Here is a 22022-nt window from a genome sequence, read left to right on the forward strand (position 1 = left end):
TCCCCATCTCCAAAGAACCCGGAGGGTCATAGAGGAATATCAATTCACATGGAAAGATTACTAGCCCTGAGATTACACACATAGGATATTCCCTGTGTTAACATATGAATCACATTGTAGTTAACCATGACACTGATCTTGTACATCATGTACAATTTGAGACATAGAAACCGTCTCAACATCTTGGTTCATCATTATGGTCTATCCATATATGCATAGATCCATCCATCCTTGTTCATGGTATTCTGTGATAAATTATAAAATTAAAGAGATTATCATACATGTATTTATTCTTCATCATCATGTATACATTTTATTCAGGTGGTACAAAGCTGTTTAAGACTTGGCTGCTCATACTCGTATCGTAATTGCCGTAAAAAAGGAAATACCAGCACGATCAAGTCAAGAAGTACTTTGGCATACATGGTATGTCTTCAGAAGGCAAGCCGACACCTTGAGCACTGCAATGTGAGGAGAGAAAGTGACTGTATTATGTCAATGAGCGACTTCATTTGACACTCATTATAAAAGAATAAGAATCCATAAAAATATTTTCTTTTTTTTTTAACAATACACACTTAAAATAGTTAATGAATGCAAGTAAAGGCAGGGTTTCTTCCTCTAGCCATTACACCAATTCCAATATGCTCCGTGTGTGTGTGTGTGTGTGTGTGTGTGTGTGTGTGTGTGTGTGTGTGTATAGCTTCCATTTCGTATTCGAGGAACCCCAATCCTACCACTGACTTGAGTGAATAAAATGGAGGAAAAAGAAAACCATTTGGCAAAACAATCCAGAGAAAGGGAAGACAAAGAGGGATTGTGACAGCCTCCAGATAATGTATATCCCCCTTTCATTCCACAGTCCGAGGTGAAACTTGACAACCCTGCCTGGGATCTCCTTAGGTGCAGGGACGAGAGAACGGAAGAATAGAACACAGAGAGAGAGAGAGATAGCAAGCGACCGAGACAGGTGGAGGTATAATTGAGTGAGATCACCAGTTGATGGTAAAATGTGGAGTAGTTGGGTGTGGCTGCAGAGAGGTCTTTAAGCCTGGGTTGAGGAGGTTTCGGGGGAGGTGTGCAGTTGGTTTCAGTATGGGGTAGAGGGGGAAGGGGGAGACTTTCAGAGGTATTGTTGTAGAAAGTGCAGCAGCATGATCTCATAGTGTTCTCCTGACTCTGGGCAGCGAATACTGTGTCGCTCGTTGGGGTAGACCTGCAAAACAACAGAGGAAAATCAAACACTAATTCCTGCTTCAGTATACACTATATGGTACATGTGACTACAATTTGCAATTTTCTGTAAACGCAATATTCCCTGAAACCCATTGAAATGAAAGAGTTGTCTATTAAAGTCTTGGCTAAGATAGCAGCCCCCTTCTGGGTCCCACAGACAGCACATGGGACAGACTGTAGCAGTACTTCTCTCTGTGCAACAATGTCCATGTTGGGGAAACGTATATCAATAGGTGGGATGTTACCCATAACATGCCTTTAACACAGATTTAGAAATGTCAACAACACATTAATAATACTAGCCTGTAGCTGATATGGCTTCCCAGCGCGGATTATTTGTGACACCAGGAAGTTGGTGTGGAAAAAGTGAACATTCTCATCAAGGAATCCATGTAAAATCAGCAAACGGTTTGGCCTGGGAGGAGAGGGTTTCAAAGGGATGGAAACAGACATAGAAACCACATGAAAATAAAACAGGTTCAATTTTCATGTTCTTCCTTTTTTTATTATACTACACTACAGTAAGTATATCCTGTTTATTTATTATACACAGAAATGTTTATGGTGAAACTCAATAACATTCCATCTGTCCTTGAAATTTGAGCTGAGAAACATCCAAAATACAAATAAGTAGTATTTTTGTTGCTCAAAACCAATGCCTGTTTTTATTCAACAATGATCAATAAAATGGAATAGAACTGACCACAACATTGTTACCTTCATCTACAGTACAATATAGAAATATAGAAGTTGGCCATTCTTATTTGTTAGATTGGTTCAAGTGTATAGAGTACAGTAAACAGTATGGGACTGACTCGCTGGGCAGCTTGTCCACATGCAGTGCTACGGAGCCCTCCTCGTAGCCCTGTTGGTTGTTATCAGGCGTATCCATGTAGCGCTCTGTGTAACCCGTGTCGTACGCCATCCACACCGTCACGGGAGCGCCTGCTATGGCCACCTGAAAAGGAACAACATTTTCAGTAAGGATAGCATTAAAATCAGCCTGTCCTGCCATTTGTCCCTCCACCAGCCTCCACTGGGACGGACAACTAAGACATTTCAGATGCATTGTACCATCACACTTCAGCTGGGGTTCATTTTCTACATTTTAGCTCAACATGACAGGTCAAACTGCTTTTCAGAAGATGGATGCCTGTGGGAATTAGTTCAGTATAGCAGGGTGGTGGCACACAGTGATTGTGTGACATGTCTAAACTTCTGCTATTTAATGGTTCAATGAAGCCCTATCTGTCGAGCAGTACTGTACATATTGACAAGAGTCTGAATACGCCCCCGGTACCTCTGCTGCTGGTGAGAGATACACTGGTATATATGATGGTGAGAGACACACTGGTATATATGATGGTGAGAGATACACTGGTATATATGATGGTGAGAGATACACTGGTATATATGATGGTGAGAGATATGATGGTGAGAGATATACTGGTATATATGATGGTGAGAGATACGATGGTGAGAGATACGATGGTGAGAGATACGATGGTGAGAGATACGATGGTGAGAGATACGATGGTGAGAGATATGATGGTGAGAGATATACTGGTATATATGATGGTGAGAGATACGATGGTGAGAGATACGATGGTGAGAGATACGACGGTATATATGATGGTGAGAGATACGACGGTATATATGATGGTGAGAGATACGACGGTATATATGATGGTGAGAGATACGACGGTATATATGATGGTGAGAGATACGACGGTATATATGATGGTGAGAGATACGACGGTATATATGATGGTGAGAGATACGACGGTATATATGATGGTGAGAGATACGACGGTATATATGATGGTGAGAGATACGACGGTATATATGATGGTGAGAGATACGACGGTATATATGATGGTGAGAGATACGACGGTATATATGATGGTGAGAGATACGACGGTATATATGATGGTGAGAGATACGACGGTATATATGATGGTGAGAGATACGACGGTATATATGATGGTGAGAGATACGACGGTATATATGATGGTGAGAGATACGACGGTATATATGATGGTGAGAGATACGACGGTATATATGATGGTGAGAGATACGACGGTATATATGATGGTGAGAGATACGACGGTATATATGATGGTGAGAGATACGACGGTATATATGATGGTGAGAGATACGACGGTATATATGATGGTGAGAGATACAACTAAGGACAGGCACTTTGAGAACTGCAGTGTGGAATGACGTGTGACCCAACATCAACACCATGAGGCCTAATGGGAAAACTACATCCATACAGAATGTCATAAAACCTATCCTCACCAATAGGCCAACCTAGAATCAACTAAATGCAGTCTAATCTGCATTGTAAATGAGATGTGATTACAAGTTTCTAGAATAAAACACAATCCAAGATAGTTCTAGTCCAATGAAGTCTCTTCAGATCCCTACCCACTCCTGGAGATCTAAAGTGTTTAAATAGGTCTAAGCAATATGGGAAAATCTCCCCTAGCCAATCAGAGGGCAATGTGGTATCTAATCTACCCAGATCATCAAGTGATTTGGGATTGGAATTGTGTATTTTAGTGTAGTGCCTCTCACCTTGAAGACGTTGGGTCTCTGGATGATGCCCATGAGGGAGAGGAAGCCTCCGTAGGACCAGCCGTGGATGGCCACGCGACTCAGGTCCACAAAGTTGAACCTCTCTGACACGTACTGAAGCCCCTCCACCTGGTCCTCGATCTCCACCTGGCCCTGGTAACACACACACACACACAGAGAGAGAGAGAGGAGGGCATTAGTCTCCACCTGGCCCTGGTAACACACACACACAGACAGAAGGGCATTAGTCTCCACCTGGCCCTGGTAGCACACACACACAGACAGAAGGGCATTAGTCTCCACCTGGCCCTGGTAACACACACACACACACACAGACAGAAGGGCATTAGTCTCCACCTGGCCCTGGTAACACACAGAGAGAGAGGAGGACATTACTCTCCACCTGGCCCTGGTAACACACAGAGAGAGAGGAGGACATTAGTCTCCACGTGGCCCTGGTAACACACAGAGAGAGAGGAGGGCATTAGTCTCCACGTGGCCCTGGTAACACACAGAGAGAGAGGAGGGCATTAGTCTCCACATGGCCCTGGTAACACACAGAGAGAGAGGAGGGCATTAGTCTCCACGTGGCCCTGGTAACACACAGAGAGAGAGGAGGGCATTAGTCTCCACGTGGCCCTGGTAACACACACAGAGAGAGAGAGAGGAGGACATTAGTCTCCACCTGGCCCTGGTAACACACACAGAGAGAGAGAGAGGAGGACATTAGTCTCCACCTGGCCCTGGTAACACACACAGAGAGAGGAGAACATTAGTCTCCACCTGGCCCTGGCAACACACACACAGAGAGAGAGGAGGACATTAGTCTCCACGTGGCCCTGGTAACACAGAGAGAGAGGAGGACATTAGTCTCCACCTGGCCTTGGTAACACAGAGAGAGAAAGAGAGAGAGAGAGAGAGAGAGAGAGAGAGAGAGAGAGAGAGAGAGAGAGAGGAGGGCATTAGTCTCCACCTGGCCCTGGTAACACACAGAGAGAGAGAGAGGAGGGCATTAGTCTCTACCTGGCCCTGGTAACACACAGAGAGAGAGGAGGGCATTAGTCTCCACCTGGCCCTGGTAACACACAGAGAGAGAGAGAGGACATTAGTCACAGTGACACACCCAGTTGGGTCAAATTCACAACATTTTTATGAGAATACATCTTTAATCACACATTTTCTTCTTAATTTGGGGCACGGGAGGACGATCAATTTCTCATTTGGGTCTCAAGCTGAAAAAGTTCAAGAACACCTGGTCTAGATGAAAGATGCGTGAGAGTCACACAGGTGCTGTTCCATGAATAAATACCAGAAAGTATTATTAACGGGTAAAGGGGTGCCTGCACACGGTATATGGTGATCCAATGTGTTTTAATGAACCTGCAAAGTACAATTTGCCATGGCTGTGTGTACAGTAGAACACGGGTACCTTAGAGATTGAATCCGCAGCATGGGGAAACAGCGCCACTGGCCACCCTACCATCCTTATTGTTTTTGTTGCCGAGCTGAGGAGCGTCGTGCAGCAGGGTAAAAAAAAAACGGCAGTACATATTGTGCTCTCTATCATGCGTGCAATGACATCCGATGGTTGTTGACACTAACTTTTTTGTTGCTGTAATATCATAAACGTACATTGCAGTTTCACCATTAACGATTACAGCTTTAATGCTTATACACAAAAAGATGGAACAATTTATATCGGAACCATTTCTTTAAAAAAAAGCAAGATATGGGTTGGAAGGGAAATAGTGGCTTTTGACCAATCCTACCATTTTGTTTTTTAGAGCCCCTTCAAACTTCAGGCCCCTCTGACAGGAGCCCCTCCCGTCGATGACCACCACAGCGTATCCCAGAGAGGCCAGGGTGTTGAGACGCAGGTACTTCATCCCCTTGAAGGTGTTATTCACCAACTGGACCTGTGGGGAGACACATACCCTTTTCACACCACTGAGCCTAGCAGGGCCGAGCCGAGCAGGGCCGAGCAGGGCAGGGCAGGGCAGGGCCGAGCCGGGCAGGGCAGGGCCGAGCCGAGCCGGGCAGGGCAGGGCAGGGCCGAGCCGGGCAGGGCAGGGCCGAGCCGGGCAGGGCAGGGCAGGGCCGAGCCGGGCAGGGCCGAGCCGGGCAGGGCCGAGCCGAGCAGGGCAGGGCAGGGCCGAGCAGGGCAGGGCCGAGCCGAGCCGTACTGGGCTAGCCTGATTACGCATACACCACAGTTGTTGGAACAATCCTGGAAAGGATCATTTAAAAAAAACTATATATACATTTTAGATATCACAGTACGGTTTGGGTCAGCCCTATAGAGACTACAGGACTTCAGCATTGTACACATCTTGCTACTGTACGTGAAAAACAACAAGGTGACAGAACTTGGTATGGCTATTTCTAGGGAAAGTATTGGCTATGATTGCTAGTTACAAACAGGTCATACAGGACCAATTCCATTTCAGCCCCGTCTACATTTTAGCTAACCCTAACCCTTTTCCTACCTTAATTAAAGTAGCAAGTTAAGAGCATTAGGTTATCATAACCTGCAGCATAAGTTCTCCTAACCTGCTATGAAAAGTCAATTTTGACAAATGCTGTATCCCTTCAAGACAAAACCCAGACTCCTTCCCCTTAGTTCCTACCCCTTTGGTGCTCACAGATCTGATTTCTATAAAGAATTCCCGATCGAATAACAAAATTGTAATGTCTGAGAGAAGCCACAAACCTGCGGGCCACCGTAGACAAAGAGGACTGTGGGATGCTTCCTGCCAGGCTGGAGGTTGTGAGGCTTGTACACCATTCCATAGAGCTGGAAGCCTGACTTTCCCGGGAAGTCAAAGATCTCCGGAGATTTGTAGTCTCCTGGGCAACCTGGAGTACACACAAAGATACACACAGAAAAACAAGATCAGGGCTCTCCAACCGTGTTCCTGTTGAGCTATCGCCCTGTATCTTTTCCCTCTAACCCCAGATGTAACTGACCTTATTCAGCTTAACAACCAGCTAATTATTACAGTCCAGTGCACTACATGAGGGTTGGAGTGAAAACCTACAGGAGGGTAGCTCTCCAGGAACAGGGTTGGAGTGAAAACCTACAGGAGGGTAGCTCTCCAGGAACAGGGTTGGAGTGAAAACCTACAGGAGGGTAGCTCTCCAGGAACAGGGTTGGAGTGAAAACCTACAGGAGCGTAGCTCTCCAGGAACAGGGTTGGAGTGAAAACCTACAGGAGGGTAGCTCTCCAGGAACAGGGTTGGAGTGAAAACCTACAGGAGGGTAGCGCTCCAGGAACAGGGTTGGAGTGAAAACCTACAGGAGGGTAGCTCTCCAGGAACAGGGTTGGAGTGAAAACCTACAGGAGGGTAGCTCTCCAGGAACAGGGTTGGAGTGAAAACCTACAGGAGGGTAGCTCTCCAGGAACAGGGTTGGAGTGAAAACCTACAGGAGGGTAGCTCTCCAGGAACAGGGTTGGAGTGAAAACCTACAGGAGGGTAGCTCTCCAGGAACAGGGTTGGAGTGAAAACCTACAGGAGGGTAGCTCTCCAGGAACAGGGTTGGAGTGAAAACCTACAGGAGGGTAGCTCTCCAGGAACAGGGTTGGAGTGAAAACCTACAGGAGGGTAGCGCTCCAGGAACAGGGTTGGAGTGAAAACCTACAGGAGGGTAGCTCTCCAGGAACAGGGTTGGAGTGAAAACCTACAGGAGGGTAGCTCTCCAGGAACAGGGTTGGAGTGAAAACCTACAGGAGGGTAGCTCTCCAGGAACAGGGTTGGAGTGAAAACCTACAGGAGGGTAGCTCTCCAGGAACAGGGTTGGAGTGAAAACCTACAGGAGGGTAGCTCTCCAGGAACAGGGTTGGAGTGAAAACCTACAGGAGGGTAGCGCTCCAGGAACAGGGTTGGAGTGAAAACCTACAGGAGGGTAGCTCTCCAGGAACAGGGTTGGAGTGAAAACCTACAGGAGGGTAGCTCTCCAGGAACAGGGTTGGAGTGAAAACCTACAGGAGGGTAGCTCTCCAGGAACAGGGTTGGAGTGAAAACCTACAGGAGGGTAGCTCTCCAGGAACAGGGTTGGAGTGAAAACCTACAGGAGGGTAGCTCTCCAGGAACAGGGTTGGAGTGAAAACCTACAGGGTGGTAGCTCTCCAGGAACAGGGTTGGAGTGAAAACCTACAGGAGGGTAGCTCTCCAGGAACAGGGTTGGAGTGAAAACCTACAGGAGGGTAGCTCTCCAGGAACAGGGTTGGAGTGAAAACCTACAGGAGGGAAGCTCTCCAGGAACAGGGTTGGAGTGAAAACCTACAGGAGGGTAGCTCTCTAGATTGATCGTTTTGTTCATAAAATACTAAAGATAGCCGGCCTTCACATTTGCCGTGACTTTTCACTTAGCCAATACAAATCTCTTAATTAACTATGCAACATGTACAAACTCGTACTCCAAAAGAGATCAATGTGATTATTTAATAAGTTCTGGATTTAGCTTGGTTTACCTATGGTGCAACAATCACTATGAAACACACTGGCCAATGACCTGATGTTGTTAGATATCTGGCTTATAAAGCAATTCAATAGAGTCATTTGGGATGGGTAACTCAGAGAAGTGACTAAGTAAAGGGCAGTCTAAAATCAAAGCGTTATATTGTCCTACTGTGTGTTTTTACGGCAGCATTGATTCACTCCATTCCTCCTCGGAAGTAATCCCGGATCTTACACAACAGGGACCCGATTCTCAAAAGCATCTCAAAAGCTACGTTCATCATTAGAATCTTCATAAGAGCGTAGTTTGTTATCTAACGACTGTCTCAGACCACTCGCAGAACAGCTAAGTACGTCGTTAGCTGCTTTTTTGCCCTCCAGCATCAATTTATACACAGAAGATCTCTGCTAAACACAAAATCAAGATGAATTATCTGTCTTTTCTGTGGCGTCGATATTAACAGTGACTACAAACTTGCTCTTTTCTTTGCATAACAAGCGAAGGATATAAAGACGCTTCCAATGAAAAATGTATTAAAAAGATACAATACAGTATAGGCTACATAGACCTATATATCTGAATGATATTGAAATACATTTCACGTTACTTAATTCAAGTGGGTTTTAATTAGCTATTTGTACGCTACTGTCTGTCATTTTTGCCTCAATATATTTCCTGATGTGTAACGTCTGCTTTGACATTTTATTTAACCAGGCAAGTCAGTTAAGAAGAAATTCTTATACCCCGGCCAAACCCTAACGACGCTGGGCCAATGGTGCGCCGCCCTATGGGACTCCCACGGCCGGTTGAGATACAGCCTGAAATCGAACCAGGGTCTGTAGTGCAAAAATGCAATTTCAAAATGTTGCAAGTCCCCCATCCCCAGTGAAAGTTGTGCCCCTCCAACACTCAGACATAATTTACAAACGAAGCATTTGTGTTTAGTGAGTCTGCCTGAGCCAGTAGGAATGACCAGGGTTGTTCTCTTGATAAGTGTGTGAATTGGACAATTTCCTTGTCCTGCTAAGCATTCAAAATGTTACAAGTACTTTTGGGTGTCATGGAAAAAGTATGGAGTCAAAAGTACATTATTTCTTTTAGGAACGTAGTGAAGTAAAAGATGTCAAAAATATAAATAGTAAAGTGGAAACCCAGTACAGATACCCAGCTGCCAAACTAATCCTGATTCAGATGACCATCCTACCCATGCTAGACTACGGAGACGTCATTTATAGATCGGCAGGTAAGGGTACTCTAGAGCGGCTAGATGTTCTTTACCATTCAGACATCAGATTTTCCACCAATGCTCCTTATAGGACACATCACTGCACTCTATACTCCCTGTAAACTGGTCATCTCTGTATACCCATCGCAAGTCCCACCGGTTGATGCTTATTTAGAAAACCCTCTTAGGCCTCACTCCCCCCCATCTGAGATATCTACTGCAGCCCTCATCCTCCACATACAGTACAACACCCGTTCTGCCAGTCACATTCTGTTAAAGACACTGGTCTGTGCCCAATAATGTTTGTACCATGTTTTGTGCTTCTACCATGTTGTGCTGCTGCCATCTTGTGTTGCCATCATGCTGTGTTTTCATGTGTTGCTGTCATGCTATGTTGTTGTCTTATGTCTCTCTTCATGTAGTGTCTCTCTTGTCGTGATGTGTGTTTTGTCCTTATTTGTAATCCCAGCCCCAGTCCCCGCAGGATACCTTTTGCCTTTTGGTAGGCTGTCATTGCAAATAAGAATTTGTTCTTAACTGACTTGCCTAGTTAAATAAAGGTTAAATAATTAATAAACAAAACTACTTTAGTAGTACTTTAAAGTATTTTACTTAAGTACTTTACACCACTGGAAAAACATGTTACATCTTCAGCCGTTGTAGGAAAGACGCACGGTTAAAACACTCGGAAGCCTAAATCCCATTGCCATCAGGAAACCCGGCCCTGGAATGAGTAATTGAGAGTCCCATGGTACAGTTTACACCTATACAGCGATTGCCTCAAGGAAGAAAGGATACGTCTTTAAAAGGGTAATCTGTGATTGCCACATACATTTTTGGGACATTTAAAGTAATATATAAAGCCTCCTCTCTTCCTTACCTGGGGCTTCCATCATGCTGGCCCAGAACTCAGGCACCATGTGGAGAGGGTCTCCCTCTGGGCCAGTCAGCTTGTAGATGTGGAGACAGGGGGGAGTGCTCACATTACTGTAGTGGCTGACAAACATATCAAAGTTCTGTGGAGAGAGAAAAAGAGGGAGAGTAAAGAATAGAGAGAGAGAAAGAGGGATAGAAAGGGGAGATACAATGATAAGGAGTGAGAGAAGAAGACAAAGAGAGATGAACAGCTGTTAATTAATCTTCACATGGGAGACAGAATGTCACTGGGCCCTGATTTCAAGCCAGCTTTGTCTCACCTTACAATGTTAGAGGTATACCTGAAAGATCACAACAGATCTGAGACCATCAGGTTTAGAACCACCTCCCTGGATAACTCCACATCACAGAGGGCCCAGATGCCCACACAACAGGCCATGTCTACGCTGCCCAATCTGTTAACAGCTAAGGCAAATCCCTGTAACATTGTAGTAACATCCATCAATATCCTCTCACACAGGCACACAGTGACGCTGAATGACCAGATGGTTACACAGCATGACATGGGCAGAGTTCCACAACGCTGCCTGATGTAACCAGGCTTCTCATAGGGAAGAGATCAGCTGTACTAAGGTACTTATGTGGTGTGGTCTCATGGGGAGAGGATGATTGAGGGCGGTGTGTCTAACTGAGATCAGAGTGCCAGGATGTTACAGTGTTCGTTGGTACTACCTACTGCAGTCATGTTGTTTGGCAAGATGGCCACAGAAGAGCTTGTGAATGCAATGACAGGTGACAGAGGGCTATATTCAATCAATCCCTGTAGCCCGATTACAAGAATACATTTTTGGGGTAAGAGTTGGTATTACAGGGGTGCCAGAGGGGGGGCTTGGCAGCCAGGCACCCCCCCATAAGTGTTACAAAATCAAAATGCTGATCTAGCCAACTACTGTTAGGACATCCCAAAGAGTCAATATACTTCCTACCCTGTTTAAGGTTAGTTCAATCCTATTGGTTGAGTGAGTCCATACCTTGCTTACAGAGCAGCTGTGGGAGAAGCCAGGCTTGCTGAGTCTGACCACTTCTCCTGGGGACTGATAGCTGACCACATAGAGGTGGTGCTCCAGGGGAGTGTCTCTCGTGCCCTGGAAGTACACCAGCTTAGAGGCCTCATTCACCCAGATCTACAGAGAGAATCACAGATGATATTTATATTGATGGCAGAACGTACTTTATAAACGTACAATAGCGTGGGCACACACACAAAAGTCTATTATAAAGATATTTTATAATGCACTGTGACAATAAGGGTTTTAATCTGACTGACTGAAGGTCCTTACCTTGGAGCCATGCCTGGCCAAAACCTCCCACTCCCCACTGGTCAGAGTCACCTCCTCCTTGACTGCACATTTAAAGTCTCCTGCAGAGGAAAACACCATAGAGATTAGAGATGATATTTTGACAACTTTTATTACATTGGCCAGACTTACAGTGCAGTAATGTGACGCCCGGATGGCGACCACAGATTGTTCAAAGTTAAATCAATAATGCAATCAATATCTCACGACACATACAGATCAGTGATTAGCTCAAGGAAGGAAGGACAAAGCCTGAGTCCCAGATCTGTTTGTGCCGTCACACAAAACATGACGATAGCCAGGTTTCCATCCAATTTGCGACAGAATTTCATGTGAATATTCTAAAGATCCCCATAACCGTTCGTGACCAGGAGTCCCATAGGGCGACTCCTTTCGACGGGCCGGGCGCCTGAAGGCTGACTTCGGTCGTCAGTTGAACGGTGTTTCCTCCGACACATTGGTGCAGCTGGCTTCCGGGTTAATCGAGAGAGTGTTAAGAAGCGCGGCTTGGGCCTCCCGGGTGGCGCAGTGGTCTAAGGCATTGCATCGCAGTGCTAGCTATGTCACTCGAGATTCTAGGTTCGAGTCCAGGCTCTGTCGCAGCCGGACGCGAACGGGAGACCCATGGGGCGGTGCACAATTGGCCCAGCGTCATCCGGGTTAGGGGAGGGTTTGGCCGGCAGGGATGTCCTTGTCCCATCGTGCACTAGCGACTCCTGTGGTGGGTCGAGTGCAGTGCACACTGACACGGTCACCAGGTGTATGGTGTTTTCTCCTACACATTGGTGCGGCTGGCTTCTGGGTTGAGTTGGCATTGTGTCAAGAATCAGTGCGACTTGGCTGGGTCGTGTTTCGGAGGACGCGCAGCTCTCGACCTTCGCCTTTCCCGAGTCCGTACGGGAGTTGCAGCGATGAGACAAGATCGTAGTCAAGAAATTGGGGAGAAAAGGGGGTAGAAATTACACACAAAAAAGCATAAATAAAGTTCAATGGGTTTCCATCGCATTTTCAAGTCTAACGATGTTTTTTTCACTAAAACTGTTGCGATAAATAGCAAACTTTCTCCATCTGGTTTTGGCGCACGTGCTCCAGACAACAGTTCACTGATGCAGTGGACAGGGTAGGTTATATGAGATTATAGACAACAGCAAGATCATTTTTATTTGATAATGGCATGTCACCAGAATTCAAATAATACCCTCTATATCCCTCAAACGCAACTCTGGACCTGGAAGCCAGATCCACTGCTGTGTTTCATTGTTCCCCTCTAATCAGGGACTGATTTAGACCTGGGACACCAGATATGTGCAATGAATTATCAGGTAGAACAGAAAACCATCAGGCTCCGGACCTCATAGGTTAAGAGTTACATTTACATTTTAGTCATTTAGCAGACGCTCTTATCCAGAGCGACTTACAGTAGTGAATGCATACATTTCATTTCATGCATTTTTCTTTTGTACCTCTGCTCTATATTTATTGTACATTTGCATAAAGTTCATCATAACTGCTTTCATGTGTCTATGGTGGTGGTAGTAGGCATATCATCACGTGACTCTTACTGGTTATTAGATCAAAAGTTGCTCATAACTGTGTCTCAACCGCAATTGTCACAATCTATTTAACCAATAAACTTATCCCGCCTTGTGAAGCGTATTATTTGAGGGACCAAGATTTAGCAAACTTGCTTTTTCCATCAGGCCTGACGTGGGTTTTATTATGCACAACCTGGTTAATGACAGCAACGGAATTACCCTCTGTGTATTCGTAGCTTCCTGACCACTGGTAGCAGCCTGGTTGCAATGTTGACGTGATTTTGTACAGATGGCTGAAGCCCGTTTTGGATTCATTCACCCATATGAAAGAGAACTCATCCTCTGACGTTTGAACGAAAGGATAGAAAATATCATGAACCTGTGGACAACAGAAAAACATGGTGGTTGTTAGTTTGTTGTGGCCTGATTCTTCCATGCAAATACATATGTCAACATACATACATCCTCACACATATAGCCCTTCAAGTCACTATTACACTACAGTGACTGTCAGATGAGTGTGAATTCAACAACCAAACTGTACATGCAGTTAAATATTCCAAGAGTAATTCCCAAGAAGCATTAAATCTTCTATTTTTGAGAGGGCACTGATAGCCAAATCTACAGTCTGATGATTCATTCTACATAATACTAAGCACATATCTGGTAACTACAATTCTCTCATATAGTACAGATGGATGAAAGACCGAGGTTTCAGAGCTTCAAATGAGGAATGACAAGTCAGTGCCCCTCCTTTCCCTAAGCCCTAGTCATTTTCCATATTATCCCCACCCTGCCCCCCCCATCTCACATTGATCCAGATGTCGGTGGTCTCCTCGTAGAAGATGTAGGGCTGGACGTCATGGGGCACGGCCTCCAGGTTCTTCTGCCTCTGGGCCGGGTCGCCTGTGACGGGGATGAAGAGGGCTGGGGGCAGCAGCACCAGCTGGAGCCTCCTCTGACTGCGGTCCAGCAGCACTGCCCAACCACTTGGGGGAGACAGAAACACACATTCCCTCACTGACTGGATCATACGTACAGTACAATAATGACTGGTCCAACATCACTAATGCCTTGTCCTTTCCACAAGCTCAGAGGACACCAACCCTGGAGCGCTACAGAGTATGCAGGCCTGTGTTGGAGCTCAACACTGGCACAACTGATCAATTAATCAACTAACTACTAATAAACCAAGATTTCTGCGGAATTGTAGGATGACTTTTCCCGTCCCCCAGCCCTAACCATCACCAATGTAAGCCAAATAGCATCAGAGAGAGGTCAAAAGCAGTGCTTCCTGGGGAAACATTATGTCGTAACACTCACTATTTGCCATCAGTCGTCCATCCTGCGCGGGAGATGTACTCCGTCCCAGGGAACAGGGAGGTGAAGGGGAGAACTAGCTCCTTGTCTTGTACGCTCACGATCTGGAGACACACACACATTAGTCTCCTTGTAAACACTACAGTGAGCAGCGAGAGCAAAATAAGGGAATAAATTAAGACCAGTCAAAAGCAGCTGCCACTTACTTTTCCTTGTTTGTCAGTCTTTATCTGAGCCAGTTTCAGGGTGGTTTGAGGATTTTTACTGCCTACAAAAACATAATTATTTTTGTTAATTCTAGTGGTCTACTCCTGAAATGAATTTATTAGGTCACTGCTAATACTGTATGTTTGCCAGGCTACCCAGACTCTTTGCTACGGCCAAACGCTACGCCACCACCACGGATGTTAGTTTCTTCTCCACAATGAGTCTGGACCTGAGTACCTCCCCAACGATTTCTAGAACGCAAACACATTCCTGACGTTCTGATTGGTCAGGGGGGCTCACCTGTGCGGGGGTATCTGTAGGCGTCGGCCTTCCGCTCCTCCAGGGCTGGAGAGGGAACATGAATGATCTCTACCTCTGTCTCATCCACCTCTTCATACAGCAGGTACAGAGTTTTGCCCCCATCTGAGTCTAACAGAGGAGAAGAGCAGGTTAGACAGACGGAACTGATAACATGCTCTTGAAAATGCATACAGAAACAGCTAGCATTCATGACAGACACAGCTTCATGATGACAGTGTCTGGGGCAAGTTAAAGCCTGTACGACGTTCATCAAAGCATGACTGACTGACTGTTTGATTAAGGAAGAGCCCAATTACTCACATGAAAATGGTTCCTTCTCTAGTCATAAGGAAGGAGTGACAGAAGGTGCCTACTCACCCTCTACGGCAGAGGGACTCCACCAGTAGCCAGTGAAGCGGTCAAACTCCTCCTGGATCACAAACGTGGCCACGCCCGCAGACTTGGGGTCCTCCTTCACATTATCCAGACCTGACCCAGGGAGAGGGGATTCATTCATTCATTAAATCCATGCGGTGTCAGCAACAGGCCATAGAGAGTGTAAACAATTCCATACAACTACAGTACACAAACTTCCAAAAGTCCCTGACCCTTCTGACCTTTGTGACAGAAGGTGAGTCTCCTCTCCTCCCCAGACTTGAGGTTAGCCAGCCACAGGTCGTTGTTGTTGATGAAAGCAATGAAGTTGGGCTGTCCTGGGGAGATCTTGGGGTCCATGCGGGTCCCTGAGCACTGCGTCTTAATCTCCACCGGCTTAATTGGCGCAGACTGCTTTTAAACCAGGAAACACACTCTTAGTGTACAGGGTCGTATTCATTAGGCACCAAACTGAACAAAACAGACTGAAACAGGGACGAACTCAACTTGTCCAATAAAACGGCTTGTTTTTGTTTTCCATTGAAAAAGGGTTTTTTGCCAGTGTGCCTTAATGAATACAACCCTGAAGACACAACCATACACACAGCAACAGCCATTCATTGCTGTGGCGTTGGGGTGCTGTGCAGTTCATGCGCCAATGCTCATATCAACTACAGGATGTTAAAATGACATTCAATGACACAGCTACTAATCAAAGTTACTGTAAATCACTTAGTGGCAATTGCAGATGTAGGAAAGGCTTTCTAAGATCATTTAATGAATAAAGGGGGGTAAGACTCACGATGAAGCCATTGTTGCCCCCGTCCTGGCAATAGAAGAGGCTGTTGCTGGCCTGGAAGAGGAACAGGCCGGTCTGGGCGTGGTAGTCATAGGAAGTGATCCCAAACGCTCCCAGGCGCTTCCGCTCCCTAAGGAGCTCCTCTTCCCGGGAATAGGCCCCTTGGTGCGGCGTGGCCTGGTAGTGAGGGGGAAGTCATTTTGCTGTCATCATAATTATTTAAAGGTAGACTCAGCGATATGACGTAGGTGCACAAAGTAAACAGCATAGTGGGTCAATTTCAGCAACAACTAAGAACGTTGAAGCGCGAGGCTAAACTTCACAGCTGTTTTGGTCCCGTACCTGAAATCAAATGAAATTGTATTTGTCACATGCTTCGTAGACAACAGGTGTAGACCAACAGTGAAACGCTTACTTACTGGTCCATTTACATTGCTACCAGACTGACTCACCTGTTGAACATGTTCAACAGTGACGATGTGACAGTTAGGCAGTTAGCTAGAGCCTCCAGCCTTCTGGACCTATGGAGGAGGAAGGTTCCACTGGCCAGGGACACCGAGGACAACTTCTTGGGCTTCAGGAGGAAGGCCTATGGAAAATTGGACACTCGTGCTGCAGGCTTTGGAGACTGGTAAGACTGGCCGGACCTCAACGACCTGAGCAACCAGACTGGAGCTCAGGTGGACAGGGACTAATATGCAAACTGAGCCAGTGACTGCCTCTGATGCAGTTGTGGCAGATCGCAGTGTTGTTGTGGAGGCTTTTGTCACCCATGATGAAACATCTCATCCTACATCCATGACGACACTCCTTGGTATCAGACGGATGTAGCTATTGCAACGCTGCACTGGCCTGAGGCTGCAGGAGAAACTCGCTGCTCTGGACTGTGCTGACCACTCTGTCTCCCATTCCATGCTGCCATTGGCGAGGACATTCCCACCTTTACTGTTAAGGCGGGGCTGCAAGTTGTACCAACAAAATATAATATAGCACTCGAGTACCCAACAAACCATGACCCATTTTGTATTCTACATGAGTGAAATGTAATGGAGTCCATTGCCCACGTTGTGAATGGGTGCTGTTCATACAAGGATTTGTACATTGCTAGTCATGACTGCCTTGTTGATCTGATAGCCAGAGAGGTGAGACAAGTGGTCTCACCAACAGCACACATGCACAAACATTGTTGTGTAACAGGAAGCTGGTTTGATGTTGATGATGATGTGATTTCCTGTGGGCCAAATACACCAGATATTGTTGTTGTGGGGGAGGCTCTCATTTTGGAAGTAGGCTGCTCAGTGGACGGCTACATGGAGCAAACCTTTGCTGAGAAGCGTTTTAAATACCAGCCCCTTGTGGCATGCTGGGACAGCCTTGGGTGGAGGTGCAAGCTGGTAGCGCTGATATTTGGCAGTCACGGCTCCATACACAGACTTGCAGTGCGTGGCCTCCAGATTGCGGGCCTGACAAAAACTAGGGCGAAGCAATTGACTACATACTGCTCTGTTTGGAGAAGGAGGTGCTTTCTGTACCCTTGAGGGCCATGCAAAAAGCCCTTTGAAATGTTAGGATCATTTTTTTGTACATTTCATTGGTGGATTCAAATAAATTATTTAAAATGTGTGGCGTCAGTATGCATGTGTGTGCCTGTTATCTGAGAGCGTGAAGCAAACCCATGCAAAGATACTGTGTGTGACTGTGTGCGAGCGAAGTCTTGCATCTACCTCATCGCAATATCTGCGGTGATGATCGCGGCAGCGTCTTTTCGCTGAGTCTACCTTTAATGATTATTCAACTGTTATTTAATTGTCGCTGTCTGGAGACTTTGTGGGTATCTCTGAATGAATGTCTGTGAATATGTGAGAAATTATGGTTCCACTTTCCTATTACGCATCTCCTGGCTTCAGGTTATGAACGTTTCCAGTGAATTAGCAAATGCATTTTTTTGACAAACCACGGTAAAAAAAAAATCTTAGAGAGCTTGAGATCTTTATATCTTATGAGGATAATAACTATAATATATTTTATTAGGATTTCCTTGGCACCAGGTTTGGATGTCATTAGGTTTCAGTGACGCACAGAGGATTCAAGGGGTATTCACCTGGAAGTGATCCAGCATCTGTTTCCACGACAACACCAAGAGGGCCTCTTTACGGATCTTCTTGGGGATTTCCGAGTAGAGCAGTGAGTTCTCTCTACTTCCGTAAGGCATTCCTGATCGAAAAAGAGAGACGGTCGGAAGTAAGAATTAGTTAAGTGGCCAAGGTACAACTTGCAAAACAGTGTTGCAACTTGAGAAACGTGAGTAACTCAATGAAGCACTGAGTGAGCCAAAGTGTGACGATCATCAGTGGCAGATGGCCTTGGCTCACCGAGGTAGTACAGTCGATGGGAGTGGGGGCCTGACTCATCGTTTTTCTGCACAAACTGGAAGTCATGGGGCGCTTTGTTGGCGATCATTCCTGAGTACTTCCTGCTGCTGTGGATGATGTCACGCAGGCCGCCCCACGAGTGCTTCTCCACATAGAACTGAGACGGAACGTCCTCCATCTCCACCACCTCTGTGCTGTCTGTTAGCCCGTCCACCGCCGTCATATTCCCTTCTAAACAACTGAGAGGGAGAACAGAAACAAAACACAGCGACAACCCGCTGGTCATCTACATGCTCATGAACAATGGCACTTGCATCTAGTATGGAAACGCACACAGACAGATAGACAGACACATGTATTGGCCTATACAATGGGTTATCTAGCACTCTTATCCACAGAGAAGGTACGCACAGGTCATTTGAACACACATGGACACCATACCTTTTCCAGTAACCTTCTGTTTTGTCTCCAAGTTTGACCTTCTTCACTCTATGCATTCACTGGCCAACAAACCTCAACCAGAGTCTGCAATCTAAAGTTAAACATTCAAATAAAAGGGTTAATCAATCTTATAGACATTGAATAAAACGCCTACATATAAAATCTCTCTCATTCAAACCTGCATGCAGTAAAGGTTTGGTATTTAGGTCGGCAGGTAGCCTAGTGGTTAAGGGTGTTGGTCCAGTAACCGAAGGTTCGCTGGTTTGAATCCCTGAGCCAACTAGGAGAAAAATCTGTTGATGTACCTTTGAGCAAGGCACTTAACCTTAGTCACTCTGGATAAGAGCGTCTGCTAAATGACTCAAATGTATCTAAGGTGTGATAGAAGATAGCAAAGGCATAAGGAATGGTCCATATACCATTGCTTGTATACTTTGATGTTACAGGAATGTATGAAACCTTAGCCAACATAGTGATAGTAAAAACAAAGTGCTTGTATAGTTTGATGTTACAGGAATGCATGAAACCTTAGCCAACATAGTGATAGTAAAAACAAAGTGCTTGTATAGTTTGATGTTACAGGAATGCATGAAACCTTAGCCAACATAGTGATAGTAAAAACAAAGTGCTTGTATAGTTTGATGTTACAGGAATGCATGAAACCTTAGCCAACATAGTGATAGTAAAAACAAAGTGCTTGTATAGTTTGATGTTACAGGAATGCATGAAACCTTAGCCAACATAGTGATAGTAAAAACAAAGTTTGCCCTCTGTATGGAGTGGGCAGGCGTAAAGGCGGTTGCTAAGGACCCCATTGATGTTCTTTGTGTTGATGGAATTTCAGAGAACTCATTTGCTTTCAGATGATGTGAAGAAAACATTCAAGCATTGGATTTAAAAGGAATCTGATCACCAATAGCCTGCTCGGTGCCCATTGTCCAAACAAACCTATGGGCCGTGACCCCTCAACCTGGCCTTTACAATGTCACACTGAAGCTCCAGAAGGAGTGGATGTGTGTGTAAACATGACAATAGCTCCAAAACAGCCCTCTGGGAGACTAGGGTGATGATGCAAACTGGTCATAGCTCTATACTTAACAAAAATATAAAAGCAACAATTTCAAATATTTTACTGAGTTACAGTTTATATGAGAAAATCTGTCAATTTAAAAATATTAATTAGGCCCTCATCTATGGATTTCCCATGACTGGGAATACAGATATGCATCTGTTGGTCACAGATACTTTAAAAGAAATGGGCCTCAGGATCTCGTCACGGTATCTCTGTGCATTGAAATTGCCAACGATAAAATGCAATTGTGTTTGTTGTCTGTAGCTTATGCCTGCCTATACCATAACTCCACCTCCACCATGGGCACTCTGTTCCCAATGTTGACATTAGCAAACCGCTCACCCAAACGATGCCATACATGTGGTTGGCGGTTGTGAGGCCGGTTGGACGTACTGCCAAATTCTCTAAAACAACTTTGGTAGAGAAATTAACATTAAATTCTCTGGCCACAGCTCTGGTGGACATTCCTGCAGTCAGCATGCCAATTGCACCCTCCCTCAAAACTTGAGACATCTGTGGCATTGTGTTGTGTTATAAAACAGCTGATTTTAGAGTGGCCTTTTATTGTCCCCAGCACAAGACCCATCTGTGTAATGATCACACTGTTTAATCAGCTTCTTGATATGCCACACCTGTCAGGGGAATATTCACTAAAAACAGAGGATGTAAGCAAATTTGTAGACCAAATTTGAGAGAAATAAGCTTTTTGTGTGTATGGAACACTTCACATCTTTTATTTCAGCTCATGAAACCAACACATTACATGTTTCATTTCTATTTTTGTCCAGTGTACAAGAGGAAATATGGGCTGGCTGGCTGGCTGGCTGGCTGGGGGGGGGGGGGGGGGGGGAGGGGGGGGGAAGGCCTAAGCTGCACCATACAAAAAAGGTATGAAGAACTATCACTTCTGCATCTGGAAAGCAGGAAGTGATAGCTGACAAACTCGTTTTTGTCATCCACACATTGCCTGCATTGACTATAGACTAATCTAAGTCACAGACATTTTCTCTTCCATTCATAACCTTTGAAGTTAAGATGAACTGATATTCTACCATTATAAATATCAGATAGGTTGGTAGCTAGAATTGGGAAAGGAAACCAAGGATAGGGGAAATAATTGAATGACCGGTACGTACGACATAGCTATCTTTGTTCTCATCAAGGGGTCAGAACTGTAGCTGGATATGGTTTAGCTAGCTAACAGTACAAGTTGGCAACAGTGTCGTGATTAGCTACATTGTATATCTAATATAGCGTAAGTGTTACATTGCCGCAATCTAACTGCATATTACCGCAACGTTTGCCAGCTAGGATACATTGTAACATGACAGCTCTCTCGTGACAGTTGTCGGGTATACCAGCTTGGCAACTATGAACTAGCGGGTTCCTTAGCAAGCCTGTCACTGGAGTCGACTATCACAATCGAGTTCAGAAACGTATACTTACCAATCCAGCCACTTCTTATTTCCCAAACGATCCTTGGCTTTACTAGGTAGGTATTAAAAAACGAATATTACTGCTAAAGGTTGTGTCCATGGCCCAGAATGTAGGCAGACGTTAACGTAGATCACGAAGGAGAACACCCAGGAACCTTCTAACCCGGGGATAATGCTTCGGCGCTTTTACAGGGCCGCACCGCTCCTCTTCGGCTGTGTTCGCAAGGATGATGCTGCGCTAGCGGCTGCGCAGTCATTAATCCCAACTAGAAATTAGTGTTTGATACGAGGGAATAATTTATCAATATAAAAGAACTGTACACATTCTACTGTAAACATGTACTGACAGGAAAGGTTGCCAAAACTGTAAATGATTCAAGATTATTGCATTGGAAAATATGCAGTCCGTCCATTAGCTTTTTTTTTTT

The 22022-nt window shown here is 45.3% G+C and overlaps 1 protein-coding gene across 3 annotated transcripts; it reads right to left on the reverse strand.

Annotated features, from left to right (window-relative positions):
* Positions 1-1016: 1016 nt before the first annotated feature.
* On the reverse strand, positions 1017-21806 carry LOC106598984 (dipeptidyl peptidase 9). Of its 3 annotated transcripts, none has more exons than XM_014190019.3 (21): positions 21605-21806; positions 19087-19177; positions 18646-18884; positions 18375-18487; positions 16277-16450; positions 15717-15885; positions 15478-15588; positions 15100-15228; positions 14799-14860; positions 14596-14696; positions 14084-14261; positions 13492-13651; positions 11720-11799; positions 11411-11563; positions 10384-10519; positions 6530-6675; positions 5589-5735; positions 3820-3972; positions 2052-2194; positions 1540-1651; positions 1017-1216 (listed from the first exon to the last, which is right to left on the reverse strand). In XM_014190019.3, the coding sequence occupies exons 2-21, from the start codon at positions 19140-19142 to the stop codon at positions 1124-1126; spliced, it is 2655 nt and encodes an 884-aa protein (XP_014045494.3). In that variant the 5' UTR covers positions 19143-19177; positions 21605-21806; the 3' UTR covers positions 1017-1123. The 3 variants fall into 3 exon arrangements, with proteins under 3 accessions (XP_014045494.3, XP_014045492.3, XP_082829419.1); XM_014190017.3 differs by having other exon boundaries at positions 15717-15888; XM_082973293.1 differs by lacking the exons at positions 1017-1216; positions 1540-1651; positions 2052-2194; positions 3820-3972 and adding an exon at positions 4817-4894 and having other exon boundaries at positions 15717-15888.
* Positions 21807-22022: the final 216 nt, after the last annotated feature.

The sequence above is a fragment of the Salmo salar genome, chromosome 03 (assembly GCF_965601325.2).
Source record: "Salmo salar chromosome 03, fSalSal1, whole genome shotgun sequence".
NCBI lineage: Eukaryota > Metazoa > Chordata > Actinopteri > Salmoniformes > Salmonidae > Salmo > Salmo salar.